This window comes from Ursus maritimus, unplaced genomic scaffold (genome assembly GCF_017311325.1).
Source record: "Ursus maritimus isolate PB19 unplaced genomic scaffold, ASM1731132v1 scaffold_136, whole genome shotgun sequence".
In the NCBI taxonomy this organism is placed as follows: Eukaryota; Metazoa; Chordata; class Mammalia; order Carnivora; family Ursidae; genus Ursus; species Ursus maritimus.
In genome coordinates, this window is record NW_024423742.1 from 28,255 (window position 1) to 47,249 (window position 18,995).

The 18,995-nt window shown below is 42.3% G+C and overlaps 1 protein-coding gene and 1 pseudogene across 1 annotated transcript; one reads left to right on the forward strand and one right to left on the reverse strand.

Annotated features, from left to right (window-relative positions):
• Positions 1-5,149: 5,149 nt before the first annotated feature.
• LOC103681929 (olfactory receptor 7A5-like) lies at positions 5,150-6,312 on the reverse strand. The gene has a single exon (XM_008711494.2). The coding sequence runs from the start codon at positions 6,080-6,082 to the stop codon at positions 5,150-5,152; it is 933 nt and encodes a 310-aa protein (XP_008709716.2). The 5' UTR covers positions 6,083-6,312.
• Positions 6,313-16,491: 10,179 nt separating this feature from the next.
• Positions 16,492-17,426, forward strand: LOC121102362 (annotated as a pseudogene).
• Positions 17,427-18,995: the final 1,569 nt, after the last annotated feature.

Genomic DNA, 18,995 nt, shown 5'->3' on the forward strand with positions numbered 1-18,995 from the left:
GGTGGCGCGCGCACCCGGTTCAGGGTCTCAGTCTGCTGTTTTGCAGGTGCCGACCGCGAGCCCGCCCGCTCCCCCGTGCAAGTGGCTACCTCTTCTCGGCACCCGAACGCGGCGGCTCCCTCCCCCTTCCATTTATCTTCTGATATCTGTGCACGGTTTCATGGCTCCCCGCTTCGTACCTCAATACTCAGCGCTGGAGATGTTCATTTGTAGAGATCCAGATGCATCTTCCTGTGTCTCAGGCTGTTTCCGTGGTTGTTTAGGCTGGTCTGGTACCTATCCAGCTCGACTCAGGGGACCGGCTGTAAAAGGTGTCTCCTACTCCTCCGCCATCTTAACCGGAAGTCTTAAAAATTTTTTTTTTAATTTTTTATTATGCTATGTTAGTCACCATACAGTACATCCCTGGTTTTTGATGTAAAGTTCGATGATTCATTAGTTGAGCATAACACCCAGTGCACCATGCAATACGTGCCCTCCTTACGACCCATCACCAGCCTATCCCATACCCCCACCCCCCTCCATGAGAGACTATGGACTCTGACAATTAATTAATTTTTAAAAAAAGATAAAATGCTTACTTATGATTGTCCAGGTGGGATGAAGGTAATGACAACAGTCCTGCAAATGTTGGCAAGAGCAACAAAAGAGTTTGTGTCAGAGAGACTTTGAAAACACTGCCCTGCTGTCTCTGAAGGTGGAAGAAGGGCCATATGCCCAGGAATGCAGGCGGCCAGCAAGAGAGACTGGAATTGGAGAGCAAACAACAGATCCTCCCTTGAGCCTGTAGAAGGAGCTCAGCCTGCAGACATCTTGCTATTAGCCTGATGAGACTCCTTCCAAGCTTCTGACTCCGCAACTGTAAGAGCACATGTGTGTTTGTTTTTAGCAACGAGTGTGGGGATATTTTACCGCGGCAGGATGATTCTCATATGGGCATAGTCAACACAATTATTTGAGGTAATGGAGTTTAAGCCTCTCAATTCACTCATCAGCTTACCTTGGATAAGGACAACTTACATTAAAAACCCACAGTAGGTAGAAAGGAAATTTTAAATTGATTTGGAGATATTCTGCCCCATCACCTGGTGCAGTGAGTTCCTTGTGGCACCTGACTATGGGACCTTTGAGACAGTGACATAGGAAAGAAACTCATGATCAAAATTAAGGTCAGCCACTGTAGTTTAAATCTTTGTCTGTATTTCTGCATTGTTTTATTTCACATAAATTTAAAAGTTCATTCTTTTTTAGTGCTACCCTCTCCAGCTTTCTCAAGATTCCTTTCAACATAAAAGATGAGATCATAAATGCATCTGTATGTGAACACATGTGATGAGCTTATTTGAAAGAAAATGTATGGAAACACACACGTATCCAAGACACAACCATTACCCTCAAATGTTTTCTTTGAAGTAAAAAAGGAAGTTCCACACATTGTATTCATTCCCCACAATGGCCTTATGAAGTCATGTTTAGAATCCCACGTTACATTCAGAAATAGGGAATATGATGCTCGAGAGGCTTAAATGTTTAGTAATTACCTCCCAAAGCAGATAAAACTTATGTACAGTCTTATATCATACACAAATAGAAACTTGCAGCATGTACTCTTCATTTTTGTGGAGCTCCTTTAACTCACCAATGTGTACATTTCACATATGCAGGTTATTGTTGTAATTGTACACCAATGATTGATTCAGTGAAACAAGCCTAATGGTGCATGGCTACGGGTACGATCTAGAGCACAGGTAGCTGACACTCACTTAGGAGGGGTAAAAAAATACGCTTCTAATGGGGAAGAAAGCCAGGTGTTCACTATGTATATATGAACAACGGAATTAAATTTAAGTAATTCACATGATAAACTAATTTTTCTATGAATACAAAATTAACCTACATATGGAAATATAGAAATAAGAGGCAATATTACCTGAAAACAGAAGAACACCACAACCACAAACAACATCATGGATGAGTCTTAGAAACCAATGTAGATGGGCACCTGGGTGGCTCAGTCAGTTGAGCATCTGACTTTTGATTTCAGCTCAGGTCATGATCCTAAGGTCCTGGGATTGATCCCTGTGTCAGGCTCCCTGCTCAGTGGAGAGCCTGATTCTCCTCCTCCCTCTGCACCTCCCCCACTCATGCTCTCTCTCTCTCTCGCTTGCTCTTACTCTCTCTATCTCAAATAAATAAATATTTTAAAAAATAAACACAACACAGAGATTCACTCCTGACTCCAGACCCATGAGGACCCAGCAGAGATCAGAAACGCTCCCCAGCACATAATTCCATTTGATTGTTAAGGTATTATGCTATCCCATTTGACAAAGACAGCCTGTTACACAGCAAGAGCTGACTGACACAATCATCCAAGTGAAAAGATCTGAAGCAATTAGAACATGTACTGCTTTTTACTTGTGGCACATGATCTGACATTAAGGAGAAGAGTCATGATCTTTCTGTTACTCACGTTCATTTCCGATGACTTGATGAACAAGTGACTATATGTGGGCTCCCTTCCAGGTCACTTTGAGAGTACAAAAGACATGCACGTTCGTGCAGAAGAACCGGTGACTCTGAACCACAGGACTAGCAGGACATCCAGCTCTTGTGTGAAGCGTCCTCTGGACATGCAGGGGGAAGAGATTTCTGAGGAGGAAGAAGGTGCACAATGGACACTACTGATATTGCTCATTCTCTATCCCTTAGCATTTGTTAGAAATACTAGGAATAGGGTGTTATTTCATGGAACAATAGAGAGAGTCATATTAGCAGGTAGCAGTGGAAGTTTTCAAGTAGAAACAGTAAGATAACTGTGATAAAACATAGAAGAAACTAAGCAATCCTTCACCTCAATGAATAAACCCCTTCAGGTGTGGACACTAATCTTCCATGCTTCCCAATACATGCACAGCATGAAAAAGAAATATTTTGGATCGTAATAAAATGGGTGGTGTGAAATGTTGCACGCTTTTATTTCTTAAGTTTTTTATTATTTTAATTCCAGTGTAATTAACATACAGTTTTATATTAGCTTCAGGTGTGCAATACAGTGATTCAGCAATTCTCTACATTACTCAGTGCTCAACACGATAAGTGTACTCTTAATCCCCATCACCTATGTCACCCATTCTCCCACCCATCTCCCCTCTGGCAACCACCACTTTCTTCTCCATATTAAAGAGTCTGTTCTTTTGTTTGTCTCTTTTTTCTTTATTTGTTTGTTTTGCTTCCTAAATAGTACATATGAGTGAAATCACACAGTATTTGTTTTTCTGTGACTGACCGATTTTACCTAGCATTATACCCTCTATAACCAACTATGTTACAAATGGCTACATCAAAATTAAAAGCTTTTCCACAGTGAAGGAAGCAATCAACAAACAAAAAGATAACCTACTGAATGAGAGAAGGTATTTGTGAGTGATATAGCCAACAAGGGGTTAATATCCAAAATATATAAAGAACTTACACAACTCAACACTAAAAAAGTAAATATATAATAATTCAATTTAAAAGTGGCCAGAAGACATGAAAACATTTCTCCCAAGAAGACACACAAATGGCCAACAGACACGTGAAAAGATGTTCAACATCATTCATCATCAGGGAAATGGATTCAAAAACACAATGAGATATCACCTCACATCTGTCAGAATGGCTAAAGTGAAAGCCACAAGGAACAATAAGTATTGCTGGAGATGTGGAGTAAGAGAAACCCTTGCACACTGTTGGTGGGAATGCAAACTGGAGAAGCCAATGTGGAAAACAGAATAGAAGTTCCTCAAAAAACTGAAAATAGAAGTACCATATGATCCAGTAATTACACTACTGGGCATTAACCCAAATAAAATGCATCCTCATGTTTACGGTCATCTCTGACACTGACACATATGAGGTCACGCTATTTATTCACATTTGTATTTCCATGTAGACTGCACTGGGAGATACATACTTGCTAACAGGTTTTGCCAGTGGCTATGGTGGGCATTCTAGACACACAGGACATAGAATAAAACAAGACTAGTTAGAAACACGGTACCATGTTTGTAGAGTAAGTGCCTGACATTAAGCTTGAGTTCTGAGGCATCCATTTCAAGGACGACCATGCCGAATAAACATATTGTCAGGTGTGGGACACTATCAGCCAGGCAGCTCCAGCCATGAAGCACCTCCTCAGAAAGCCCTGGGTAACCTCAATACTGACATATGAGTGACCCCGCTTTCCCTTTCCAAGCCAGAATTTCACTCCTATGTTTTAAAATCATAAATAGAGAGGGAACCTGCAAACTTCCAGGCACCCTCCCATGGACCCCAGTAAAGGCAGGACCCCAGGTCTGGCCTTCATCTCTCTCTGAAACTCTGCACTCCCTCTCCCCCCAGATTTTTCTGCCTCTGCCCTCCAGGACCTGTGAGTACTAAACCTGGTTTTGTTAGAGTCTCTGATGTGTGCTGCAGAAGCCTGTCTTGCAGTCACAGTAAGAACCCAAGGGCTGGTGCAGCCACAGCAGAGGCTCTGGTCAGGGAAGCATCTGTGGGAATGTCCACAAGCACAGGGGTGCAGGGGGTGCCCGGGCTTTCCTAACCTGACCATCCCTGTGAAGAGACTGAGACTTAAAGGGGACAGTATTAGAGTCCATGTTATCAGGAAGAGGAATGATGGTAGGGATGTAACAAGATTGACAAACCCTAGGTGAAAACTGGGTTTTTTTTATTCTCCTCTACATTGAAGTTATATAAAGGGCTTAGTGGCCAAGTGTAGATTCTTCCATATGGGGAATGCAACTCATATTATTATTAGGGGAAATCTAGGGAAAATGTACTTGGCATGATATAAGTCATTTGAAGTGAAATTACTTTAAGAAATCCAACATGTCCCATGTAAGTAAGATACAGAAAGTTCCAGGCATTTGTGACACAAAGTTGGGGACAATATTGGGAACAGCTGAAAATGGACAAAGGGGAAACTGTATTAGACAGAGTGAAACCTTAATAAAGTGAGTTACCTAAGTGTGTGGAGAAAATGAATTCAAACAAATGGAAATTTCAGGAAATAAATAGAAGGAACAGATTCTATTTCCATAGTCTGATAAAAAATAATAGTTCCTGCCTCCAAGTCTGTAAGCCCTGCAATCATGGACACTTATTACAACATTGGAACCCCAACGATTCTTTTCAGAGCCCCTTTTATGTCTCTGTTCCTCAGGCTGTAGATGAAGGGGTTCAGCATGGGCGTGACCACCGTGTACATCACCGAGGCCACTGCAGTTGCGTGGGAGCTCTGGGTAGCAGCAGAGCTCAGGTACACTCCTAGGATTGTACAATAGAATAAGGAGACAACTGAGAGGTGAGATGCACAGGTGGAAAATGCTTTATACTTGCCCTGAATTGATGATATTCGACATATAGAGGAAACGATCTTAGAGTAAGAATAAAGAATCCCAGCCAGGGAAGCACCACCCAACAATGCAACTGCAAAATGCATCACCATGTCATTAAGAAACTTATCAGAAAAGGCAAGTTGGACCACCTGATTGATTTCACAGAAAAAGTGGGAGATTTCCACCAATCTACAAAAAGACAGCCACGACACCATTAAACTTTGTATTAAGGAATTCAGGGCACTCATCGTCCAGGACACCAGAACCAACAGTACACAGTAGGTGGGTTTCATGATGACCGTGTAGTGCAGGGGGTGACAGATGGCCACAAAGCGATCATAGGCCATCACAGCCAGAAGAAAGTTGTCCAATCCAGCCAAGAGCAGAAAAAAGTATATCTGAGTGATGCAACCTTCATAGGTTACGACTTGTCTCTGAGTCTGGATGTTCCACAGCATCTTGGGGATGGTGGTGGAGGTGAAACAGATGTCTACAAAGGACAGGTTGGCCAGGAAGAAGTACATGGGGGTGTGGAGGTGGGAGTCAGAACTGACGGCCAGGATGAGGAGCAGGTTTCCAAACACAGTGATCAGGTACATGGAGAGGAAAAGCCCAAATATGAGGGGCTGCAGTTCTGGTTCCCCTGATAATCCCAGAAGAAGAAACACTGACATTTGTGTATCATTTCCTGGTTCCATGTGGTGGAGGTCACTACCGGGGAACAAAAAATAACATGACTAATTTTCTCTATAATGAACATTACAAATATCATTGAAATTCCACAATTTTTAATTTTACATTCACAAAGTCAATTTCCATAGGTTTTATATGAAATCTGTCCCCTCTCAAGACCTTCCCAGCTCTGAATAGGAACGTGCATCCCACCCTTGGCCTTTCCCCCAAGTACTCATATATTTTATACTTTCAATGAGAAATTCTGTCACACGTTTGAGGAATAAACTTGAGTACTGACTGACCCCCAGGCCAAGAGTATAGGTGTCAGGAAACAAGTGTCTGCACATTCAGTGGTGGAGAAGATAAGCAGATAAAGATCGGATAGAATATCAGAAGGTGACAGGTGCTATGAAGAAATACAAAGTGGGATAAAAGGAAAGAGTGGATGGAGGTGTTAGTTTCCACAGGTTGCTCGGGCAGACCAGCCCATGTTTACACAAGGCCTCCTTCACGGAGGAGACAGCAGGAGACACCATGTTATCTGGGGAAATGTGTGCCCATCAGAGAGAACAACCAGTACAAAGGCTCTGAGAAAATACTTGAGTTTTTTTAATTAATTTTTAAATCCTGTGTGGTTGACATATATGTTACATTGGTTTTGGGTGTACAACACAGTGACTCAACAATTTAAATATTACACCCTGCTCAACACATGTGGAGCTGCCATCTGTCACCACACAACACTATGACAATATCACTGACTATAGTCCCTAGGCTGTGCCTTTTATTCCCATGACTCATTCATTCTTTAACTGGAAGCCTGTATCTCTCACTACCCTTCACCATTCTGCTTTACATTTGTTCATTTATTGGTTTAAAAATCACTACCAGGCTATTGTCACCTCCACCACAATAATTAGGCAAACAGTGACACATGGCAAGCTGCAGATATCCAATTGTCTTTCTCCTAAAAATGTCAAACTGCATACAATTTCCAGGAGTTTAATCTCCCATGAGCCTATAGTCATGGGTCTCCATTTTAATAGGATCATTTTGTGTCCAGTATTTAAAGAAACATAAAAGGGGCACCTGTGTGCCTCAGTCGGTTAAACATCTGCATTCAGCTAAGGTCATGATCCTTGGGTCCTGGGTTCAAGCTCCACATTAGCAGGGAGTCTGATTCTCCCTCTCCCACTCCCCCTGCTTGTGATCTCTTCTCTCTCCCCCTCTTCTTCTCTCTCAAATAAATAAATAAATAAATACATAAATACATAAATAAATAGAAACAAAAAAATCAGTTGCAAAAATTTTGAGGAAGGAAAGTGGGGAGAAAGATAATAAGCTCAGGGGGCCCCTAGAGATGGTGAGGAGGAGCAAAGGTCCTTGGTTCTGGCAACATTCCAACCCCAGTTACAGCTCCTAGATGGCCAGAACAATGAAGCAGCAAAAGGCGATTTATCCAAAAGAAAGAGTAGAGAGGATTTTACACTATCAGGTCATCTGACCCACTGAACATCCCACCAGAATAACAAGCAAGGGGAAGACACACAACTCACAAAAGGAAATACACACAGTACAACAAAAATGGGGGATGTTGAAAGATTATTTGCTAAAAGAACTTTTCCAAATGATATAAAATGCAAAACTTTTATAATCAGAAACTCAGATTTTTATTTTAGATCTCTGCATATTTTCTATTTGAACTTGGAGGGTCAAACTGTTCTAAATGTTAATATCACCCCTCCAAAATAGTAGGGCTAGAGGTGTCTGTCATCTCAAGGTGGTTGACAGAGTTAGGAAATATATGTAAAGAGCTTAGCATAGTTCCCTCTTGTTGATAATGAGTGCTCATCACTGGCGATGAGATTTGGCTGAGTTTTTTCTTCTCTCCAATGTCCCCATTGCTCCCTCACGTCTGGGTGTCCAGTTCCACAGCCTTCTTTCGGCTCCTTCTTGGCTCTCTACCTACCACAGACTGGCACCCTCTAGACAATATTCACATTTACCCGGAGATATATTTCTATATTGCATTTAAGTTACTGTCTACCTCCCCACCTTAACCCCTTCCTCGTGACTCCCCGCTGGAGACTGAACCCCAAATTCCCGCTCATGCTGCCTCGCCCACATCCATGTCACAAACACTGAACTTGAGTTCTAGCTTCACCTGAAGCCCCAGTCTCCAGGCTCAGAGACTCCATATACCTGTTGCCTTCTGCTTGGAGTCGCTCACTGGTCTCTTAGGGATTATTCACCTCCTTTCTATCTTCACAATCCCTTCACCTCTTTCAGACTGCAAGGAGTCATCTCCTTCACGAATGTTTGTTTTGTTTTCTTTTGTTTTGTTTTCACATTTCCACAAGAAAGGACACTTTCTCTTGCAGTAATTTACATGTGGGAGTTATCGCTGTGTAACTTTTATTTAATTCTATGTATGTTTCCCTGCTAAACTCTGAGTGCCCTGGGGTGTGTTATACAGACTCTTGACTACCCCCTGACATAGTTTGGTTGGGAACAGTAGGAATAAATACATATTGCATGAAGGAATGAGAGAATCTGTGCTCACAGAACTTGCCAGTGATGAGAGAACAGAAGTAGGGAGCCACTAGCACAGGGATGGAGGACATGGGAGAGAAATGTGGTTTGTATGAGTAGGTAAATGGATAAAGAATATAAAGAATTATATATATAGGAATATTACTGAGCCATCAAGGAGAATGAAATCTTACCATTTGCAATGACATGGATGGAACTAGAAGGTATTATGCTAAGCGAAATAAATCAATCAGAGAAAGACAATTATCATATGATTTCAGTCATGTGGAATTTAAGAAACAAAACTGAAGGGGGAATGAACCATGAGAGACTATGGACTCTGGGAAACAAACTGAGGGCTTCAGAGGGGTAGGGGGTGGGGGATGGGATAGGGCAGTGATGGCTATTAAGGAGGGCACATATTGCATGGAGCACTGGGTGTTACACGCAAGTAATGAATCATGGAACTTTACATCAAAAACTAGGGTTGTACTGTATGGTGACTAACATAACATAATAAAAAATTATGGTAAAAAACAAGAACAACAGAGGATCATAGAGGGAGGGTGTGGAAAATGAAATAAGAGGAAATCAGAGAGGTAGACAAACCATAAAAGATGGTGAACTCCAGGAAACAAACTGAGGGTTGCTGGGGGCAAGGACGGTAGGGGAATGGGGTAACTGGGTGATGAGCGTTAAGGAGGGCACTGAAGTAATGAGCACTGGGTGTTGTATGCAAATGATGAATCACTAAACTCTACTCTGAAACTAACAATAGACTAGTTAATTAATTGAATTTAAATAAAATTTTTTAAAAAGAATAGAATAGAATAAAGCACAATAGAAAATATCAGAGTGCATTGTACATAGGGTGCATAGCAAATCATTTTCATGCTAAGTTCAACAGACATTTCTTTTTTTAATATATTAAATAAGTTGACTATAAATGAATGAGTTCACCACACCAAAAAAAAAACACAAAAAAACAAAAACAAAAACAAAAAAAAACGAACAAACCACAAACACAATGGTCTCTTGGCCCCAGGCTTCACTGGTTAGACAGTCAGGTGAGCTCAGGTAAAAGCTTTCAGCTTCCATTCTCTCTGACCCTTTCCTGACATAACTGCTGAGCTCTGAGACTCACCTGGATGGGGTATCTGAGAGGGAGGTCTCCATGTGGAGGTCCAAATTCCTCCCTGGATGGTTGATGATGGAGAACAATGCTCTGTTCCCAGACAGGACAGCAGGAAGGAGTGAAGCATGGCTCCCGCAGCAGACTTAGGAATCCAAATGCAAAAACTATGTTTCCTCCAGCTCAAGGTTGAACATGCCCAGGGGCTGTAGCAGAGGGGATAGTTACAGCTCCTGTGTTTGCTGTATCTGTTCCCTATACCTGCTCATTAGACACATTTACCATTATTACTCCAACCCCTGAGCACATCTCCCCATGGGAACTTATCTGGACAGAATGGAATTTTTTCCTATAGATTCTCTGTTCCCAAGACACCAGGTTAGAATTCAGGTGCATCCAATGTTTACTACTCCTTCCTGAACTTCCCTAGCTTCCAGAGCTCCAACACTGAAACCTTCCACAGACCTGAGTGAAAGTTTTTTTCCAAATCTAAGACTGAGGAACTTTTCTTGACTATGTTTCTGGGTCTGTAAAACATTGACTTGTGGTGGGAGAACACCTCCTCATAGCCTTAGAAAATTGGTCTTCCTTCTCCAACAAGCAAAAGTGGGTTCTTTTGATATAAAACCATGGGCACAACAACCCTTGGATTCATAATTCTTTTGACAAATCAATTAAGAGTTTGCTGTTTTTCATACAGATTAAAATATGACATTTAGTCCTTCACTTATAAAACACTTGATGTTATAAAAGATCTCTTTAGACCGTTTAATGCACTGGGTTGAGCTCATAATCATATATGGATTGTCTCATTTATATTTTGCAAAAGGCATTCTATGAGGACCATAAAATGATGAGCCTCATTCCGCATTTGTAGAAATGTGACTTGAAAGGGTTGAGTGAACAACCCAGAATTATGAACTGGGTCATTATGAATGGATGTGCTTTGACTTGAAGGCAATGAGATGGGCCAGTGGTTCTCAACCAGGGATGATTTTGCCTCCAGATGACTTGAAAATGTCTGGATAAATTATTGACTGTCATAACGTGGGAAGTGTTGTTACTAATTTGGCATGTCAAGTGTGACCCAGAGAGTCTGCGTTTGTAACTAGCTCCCAGTCATTGATGCTGCCTGTCTTGGTCTGTACACATGTTTGTGTGTTAAGGCTGTGGTCCAGTGTCAGAGTCAGGTGCGTTCTTCTTCCCTCAGAATCCGCCCACCCACCTCAGATCTGACCTTAGGTGGTCAGACAAGTTTGCATGTGTCTCTTTTCCCTCAGGAAAGGAAATGAACCTTGGAAGCTTTGTTCCCTAACCTGTAAACTGGAGATTTACATCTAAAGATTTGGTCTGAGAACTTAGTAAAATTTTAGAGCTCACGGGAAATTCCCTGGCACAGAGCAGGCTCTCCCTCAGGAACTACTGTGACCATCTTTCCTAAGCTCATGATGACACCATTTATTTTCTGATAGTTCTGGAAGTCAGAAGTCTGAAATAAGTCTCCCTGCACTAAAATCACTCTGTCTGCAGAGAAGAGTTCAGTCTGAAGGTCTGGGGAGAACAGGTTTTCTTGCCTATTCCAGCTTTAGAGCCACCTGTACTCCCTGACTCCTGTGCCCCCCTTTATCTTCAAAGCCAGCAACATAGCATCTCGAGATCTCTCTCTGACTCCAAGTCTTCTGCCTCCCTCTTCCACATTTGAAGTCCCTTCTGATATATTGAGCTCACCTGGATCATCAGAATAACTTTATCCTAGGTCAGCTGACCAGCAATGTTAATACTATTTGCAACCTTAATTCTCCCTTGAATACACAAGACATACCCAGAGATTCTGTAGATTAAGATGTGGAAATATCTTGGGGACATTATTCTGCCTACTAAAGTCTTTGTCAGAGGTATTTTTGATATCAGTTCAGGGGCCCTCCCTTTGAAGGAACAAACACAGAATTTATTTCAGACTTTAAGGTGGATACTTGGACTTTTCTTTCAAAACCAAACATGAAAAAGATCACATGGCTTATTTATTAACATCACCCCAAAGCTATAAATAGTAAAGCAAACCCTCAACTAAAACTATTCAATATCATCTCAAGGTTAAGGGAAAGTGCAAGGAGGTTAGACCTCTGGAAGGCAGGCAAGTTCATGAGAAGGAGGAATGCAAACTGGATTCACCTGACTTCTACTCTGGTCTCCCAGGAACAGAGTCTCAGCAGGAAAAGTTTCCTTCCTATCCAGACCAGTGGCCCACAGGGAATGCAGTGCTCTGAGGAGGGAGTAACAATGGAAACAGCACCTAGTGAGCAGACACAGGGAGCTGTAAATATCTCCTCTGCTTCAGAACTTCAGCATGTGAATCCTTGGACTGGCCGGGACATGGTTGTTGCTTTTGGGTTCCTAAGTCTGGCTGGGGGACCCACGCTTCACTGCTTCCTGCTGTCCTGTCTGGGAACAGAACTTTGGTGTGTTGATGGTCAACCATCAAGGGAGAAATTGGGACCTTGAGATGGAGACCTTCATCTTACAGACCCCACCCAGGTGAGTCTGAGAGCTCAGCAGGTATTTCAGGAAAGGACTGGAGAGAATGGAATCTGAGAAGTTTTACATGAGGTCACCTGAGACTAGGTAGACTCATTAATTAATTTATGTAATGTGTTCAAAAGAGAAGTGTCCACTGGTCTCAGCAATACAGGCATCACTGTTGACAACACGTGGTGGGAATGGAAACACAGTTGGATGAGGAGGGGGAAGGAACTGGAAGACCTAAAGTGGTTCCAGGGAAATTAGAACATATCCAAGGAGTTTGCAGCTAAGGGAAGCAGGAAAACAGAGTATTGGGACTGGAGATGTGAGCTGTGAACTTTCTAAGATGTGTGTTTTTGAGCGTGTTCCGTATTTATGGAAAGCCCTAGACCCATGCAGGCAGCTATTTCCTTGCAACAGCAGTTCTCTATTTACATCCATTTCTCAGCATCTTCTGTCAAGGTGAGTATTCCCATAAAATTGTGTTTCATATGCAAAAAGGGGTAAGCTTACTAGCTTCACTTTGTAATGCTTCATTACCAAGAGGTGTGGAAACTATGGGAATATTTATGAGGTGGAAGAAAAAACTCAGCCAAATCTCTTCACTTGTGTGATAATCACTCCTTTACTTACAGGAAGGAACTATATGGTAAGCTTTTTACACATACTAACGACCGCTGTCTGTCACCCTAGGAGACAGATGCTGCTATCCCCACTAGTTCAGTAAAGACATTCACATTTGGAATGGATTGCTTGTCTCTCCCAAGTTCAAACAGCTTATATGTGGTAGATCTGACATTCAAAACCTGGTTGTCTGATTCCAAAAGTTTTGCATTTAAAATCTTTTGGAAAATCTCTTATTATTTCATCTTTTAAAAAAAAAAAAACCCTTCTATTATCCTATATTGTGTACTTTCTGTTGTAAATTGCAGGTTTATTCCCTTTGCACATTTTTCTACAGGGATATTCAATGACTAAAATATCTTGATATCATAAAAATATCACTCCTTTCTTGTTTGATGCAGTGTTGTTTTTTTTTTTCCTTCTTTGTTAATTATTCTGGGCATCAGGGGATGTGAAATGGGGCTGGAATGCTGCCAGAACCAGGGAAGATTTCTGCTGATCACCGTCTCTCAGGGACCACCTGAGCTTATTAGATCTCTGCCCTCCTGTGTCCTTTTCTTTCCTCTCTGTGTTTCTGGAATTGCTTTTTTATGTTTCTTTAATATAGGACACAAGATGATTGTAATAAAGTGGAGTGCATGTTTCCATGTTCTTGGGAGGCTTACTAACTAGAATTTAAGTGCTATTTACACTGTCTTCAGAGTAAAGGTAATCTGATGTTGATTGCTTGCCTTCTTCTTTTTTTTTAATAATAATATTTTTTTTATTTTATTATGTTAGTCACCATACAGTACATCCCTAGTTTTTGATGTAAAGTTCCATGATTCGTTACTTGCATATAACACCCAGTGCACCATGCAATATGTGCCCTCCTTACTACCCATCACCAGCCTATCACATTCCCCCATCCCCCTCCCCTCTGAAGCCCTCAGTTTGTTTCCCAGAGTCCATAGTCTCTCATGTTTCATTCCCCCTTCTGTTTTCTTGACTGCTTGCCTTCTATCATTCTTTCAACATTATTGTGGCTGGGGTGAGAAAAGCATGATAGTAACACAGTGCCAGAAGATCAGAATGCACTCTGTGCATCTGTGTGTGAGTGCGTGTGAGTGTGTGAGTGTGTGTGTGTGTGTGTGTGTGTGTGTGTGTGCGTGTGTGTTGTGGGGCATGAGCAGTCCTCAGGACAATGGTACCCGAATTCATATATTCCAATATGTGACCCTTAAGTGCCAGAATGTTCACCAACAATGGAAATAAGGAAGGGATCTATCTCCATTCCCACAACTCCTAGGAATACAAGTAATAGAATGCAAAGAACACCATATAAAGGAAGGACTCCCTGTGTCTTGAAGTCCCATCAGTGGCAGGAAAGCCACCTCGGTCCTCAACATTCTCTGCCACCACCTCTCCTCTCTCTCCTCTTGCTCATTCCCTCACCACACTGACTGCATGTTGAGATCTGCAGATCTGCAGTAAGTGCCTTCTGCAGGGCCTTTGCTCTGCTTTCCCTGAAGGGCACACACCTCCCCCAGATATCCTCCTGCTTCCTGCTTCATCTTTCTTGAAGCCTCTGTTAAAATGTCACCTTCTTTGCAGGTCTTCCTGAACTCCTATTAAAACTTAGCACCCTCCCCATCCACTCGTTTTTATACCGACTTTTTTTTTCCTTTAAACCACCTGTCACTGTCTGACATGGCACATGATTTTATTTTTATAAAAATTATATCTATCTTCTTTCTTCATCATTGGATTGTATAGACTTTTCTTTTTTCTCCATGTTTTTCTTTAAATTCCAGTTAGTAAAGATACGGAGCAATATTAGTGTCAGATGTAGAATTTAGTGATTCGACACTTCCATACAACACCTGGTGCTCATCACCACAAGTGCCCTCCTTCACCCCCATCAACTATTTCACCCATCCCCCCACCCACCTCTTTCCAACACCCCTCAGTTTGTTCTCTATAGTTAAGGGTTGGCTTCCTTGTTTGTCTCTCCTTTTTTCCCTCTCTATGTTCATTTGCTTTGTTTCTAAAATTCCACACACAAGTGAAATTATATAGTATTTGTCTTTCTCTGGCTGACTAATTTAACTTACCATAATACTTTCTAACTCCATCCAGGTCATTGTAAATGGCAAGATTTCATTCCTTTAGGTGGCTGAGTATTATTCCTTTATATATATGCACCACATCTCCTTTATCCATTCATCAGTTGATGGACATTTGGGCTCTCTCCATAGATGGGCTATTGTTGATACCACTGCTATAAACATCAGGGTGCATGAACCCCTTTGATTAGTATTTTTGTATCCTTTGGGTAAATACCTAGCAGTGCAACCTGCAGTAATGGGAAAAGATATTTGCAAATGACATATCTGATAAAGGGTTATTATCCAAAATCTATAAAGAAGTTTCGAAACTCAACACCCAAAGCACAAATAATCCAGTTAAGAAATGTGCAGAAGACATGAATAGACACTTTTCCAAAGAAGACATACAGATGGACAACAGACACGTGAAAAGATGCTCAAGATCTCTCATCATCAGGGAAACACAAATCAAAACTGCAATGACATAACACCTCACACCTGTCACCATGGCTGAAATTAACAACACAGGAAACAAGAGGTTTTGGAGCAGATGTGGACAAGAGGAACCCTCTTGCACTGTTGGTAGGAATTCAGACTAGGGCAGGTGCTCCAGAAAACAGTATGGAATTTCCTCAGAAAGTTAAAAATAGGGGCGCCTGGGTGGCACAGCGGTTAAGCGTCTGCCTTCGGCTCAGGGCGTGATCCTGGCGTTATGGGATCGAGCCCCACATCAGGCTCCTCCGCTATGAGCCTGCTTCTTCCTCTCCCACTCCCCCTGCTTGTGTTCCCTCTCTCGCTGGCTGTCTCTATCTCTGTCGAATAAAATAAAATAAAATCTTTAAAAAAAAAAAAAAAGAAAGTTAAAAATAGAACAACCCTATGATCCAGCAATTGCACTGCTAGGTATTTACCCAAGAATACAAAAACACTAATTCAAATGGGATGCATGCTCCCCATTATAGCAGCACTCTCTGTAATAGCCAAACCATGGAAGCAACCCAGGTGTCCATGGATAGAGGAAAGGATAAAGAATAAGTGGTATATACATAGAAAATGGAATAGTATTCAGCCTAAAAGAGAATGAAATTTTGCCATTTGCAATGACACAGATGGCGCTAGAGAGTAGTGTGCTAAGTGAAATAAGTCAGTCAGAGAAAGACAAGTGACACATGATTTCAGTCATCTGTGAAATTTAAGAAACAAAGCAAATAAGCAAAGGGAAAAAGAAAGAGAGAGAGGCAAACCAAGAAACAGACTCTCAATCACAGAGACACAGTCCTGGTTACCAGAGGAGAGATGGTGGAGGATGGGGGGAAATAGGTGATGGAGATAGAGGAGGGCACTTGTAGTGAGCGCCGGATGTTATATGGTTGTATTGAATCACTGTTTTGTGCACCTAAAACTAAAAGTACACTTTCTGCTAACTAACTGGAATTTAAATAAAAACCTACAAATAAAAAAAATAAATGTAATAAATAAATAAATGAAGCCTATTTGCAAAAATTATTGTGTTATTTTTTTTTTCCTGGTAGTCACCTCCATGGAACCAGGAAATGATACAAAAATTTCAGAGTTTCTTCTTCTGGGATTTTCAGAGAAACCAGAACTGCAGCCCCTCCTATTTGGGCTTTTCCTCTCCATGTACCTGATCACTGTGCTTGGAAACCTGCTCCTCATCCTGGCCGTCAGCTCTGACTCCCACCTCCACACCCCCATGTACTTCTTCCTGGCCAACCTGTCCCTTGTAGACATATGTGTCACCTCCACAACCATCCCCAAGATGCTGTGGAACATCCAGACTCAGAGCAAGGCCGTAACCTATGAAGGCTGCCTCAGCCAGATATTTTTTTCGTTGTGTTTGGATGCCTGGACAATTTACTCCTGAGTGTGATGGCCTATGACCGCTTTGTGGCCATCTGTCACCCCCTGCACTACATGGTCGTCATGAACCCCTGGCTCTGTGGACTCCTGGTTCTGGTGTCCTGGATCATCAGTGTTCTGAATTCCTCGTTACAGAGCTCAATGCTGTTGCGGCTGTCCTTCCGTACAGAGGTGGAAATTCCCCATTTTTTCTGTGAACTCAATCAGATCATCCAACTTGCCTGTTCAGACCCCTTTCTTAATGACATGTTGATGTATTTTCTAATTGTGCTTCTGGGTGGTGGTCCCCTAGCTGGGATCCTTTACTCTTACTCTAAGATAGTTTCCTCCATACTTGGGATCTCAACAGCTCAGGGCAAGTATAAAGCATTTTCCACCTGTGCATCCCACCTCTCAGTTGTCTCCTTATTTTATTGTACAAGCCTAGGAGTGTACCTTAGCTCTGCTGCTACCCAGAGCTCCCACGCAGGTGCAGTGGCCTCAGTGATGTACACGGTGGTCACCCCCATGCTGAACCCCTTCATCTACAGCCTGAGGAACAGAGATATAAAAATAGCTCTGAAAAGAATCATTGGGGTTCCACTGATGTAAAGGTCAATGGTCCTGTGGCTGAAGAAGTGCCCATGATTGCAGGGCTCACAGCCTCAAAGCTGGAACTGCTATTCATCAAACAGCCTGTGGAAATAGAATCTGCTCTTTCTATTTATTTCCTGGAAATTCCATTTGTTTGAATTCAACTTCTCCATACATTTAAGTAATTCACTTAATTAAGCTTCTGCTCTGTCTTATACACACACAGTTAACTCTTTGTCCAGTTTCATATATTCCTAATGTTTTCCCCAATCTTTTTTTTTTTTTAAGATTTTATTTATTTATGTGACAGAGAGACACCCAGCGAGAGCGGGAACACAGCAGGGGAGTGAGAGAGGAAGAAGCAGGCTCCCAGCGGAGGAGCCCGATGTGGGACTCGATCCCAGAACGCCGGGATCACGCCCTGAGCCAAAGGCAGACGCTTTAAGGACTGCGCTACCCAGGCGCCCCACTGCGCTACCCAGGCGCCCCTTCCCCAATCTTGAATCACAAATGCCTGGAAATCTCTGTATCTTACATGGGACATCTTGGATTTCTTAAAAATACTTTCATTCCAAATGACTTATACCATGCCAAGTAAGTTTTCCCTAGATTTCCCAAAAGAACAATCATGAGTTGTATGCTTCATATGGAAGAATCTACAGTTGGCCACTAAGCCCTTCACATGACTTTATTGTAGATGAAAACACAAAACCCCCGTTTTCACCTAGAGTCTGTCCATCTTTTTACATCACTACCTTCACTCCTCTTCCTGAGAATGTGGACTCTAACACTGTTCCTTTTAAGTCTCAGGCTCCTGACAGGGATGCTCAGGCTAGAAAAGCCCGGGCACCCCCTGCGCCCTGTGCTTGTGGACATTCCCACAGATGCTTCCCTGACCAGAGCCTCTGCTGTGGCTGCACCAGCCCTTGGGTTCTCATTTTGATTGCAAGACAGGCCTCAGCAGCACCCATCAGAGACTCTAACAAAACCAGGTTTAGTACTAACAGGTCCTCAAGGGCACAGGAGTTGCCCTAAGGCCTTCTGGAGAGGTTTCAGAACGGGGGAGACGCATTAAGAGGGATGGAGAGAGTGAGCTGCCCTGAAGGATCTGCGTTTATTAGGGTCCATGGCCAGAATGGTTAGGGGATTGTGGGTTCAGGATTTATTGGAGAATTTAAATGAGCAGAAATTGGATGCTGAAGGGGAAAGCAGGGTCACTCATGTGTCCGCATGGAGGTGACCCAGGGCTTTCTGAGGTCGTACTTCATGGCTTGAGCAGGCTGAGTGCTTCCCTGGTAATTGTGTCCCGATTGACAATGTGTTTATTCACCATGGTTGTCTTTGAAATGGATGCCTCAGAAATCCAAAGCTTCATGTCAGGCACTTATTCCATAAACATCCTCCTGTGCTTCCTAACTGGTCTCCTGCTTTTACACTCTTGAGTCAGCTCCAGGAAAAAAGCTTCCACAGCCCCTGGCAAGGACTGATTAGCAAACATCGCTCTCCCAGTGGAGTCTCCATGGAAAGACAAATTTGAATAAACAGATCCACCTGATATGGTCTTAGTGTCAAAATGACCATAAATAT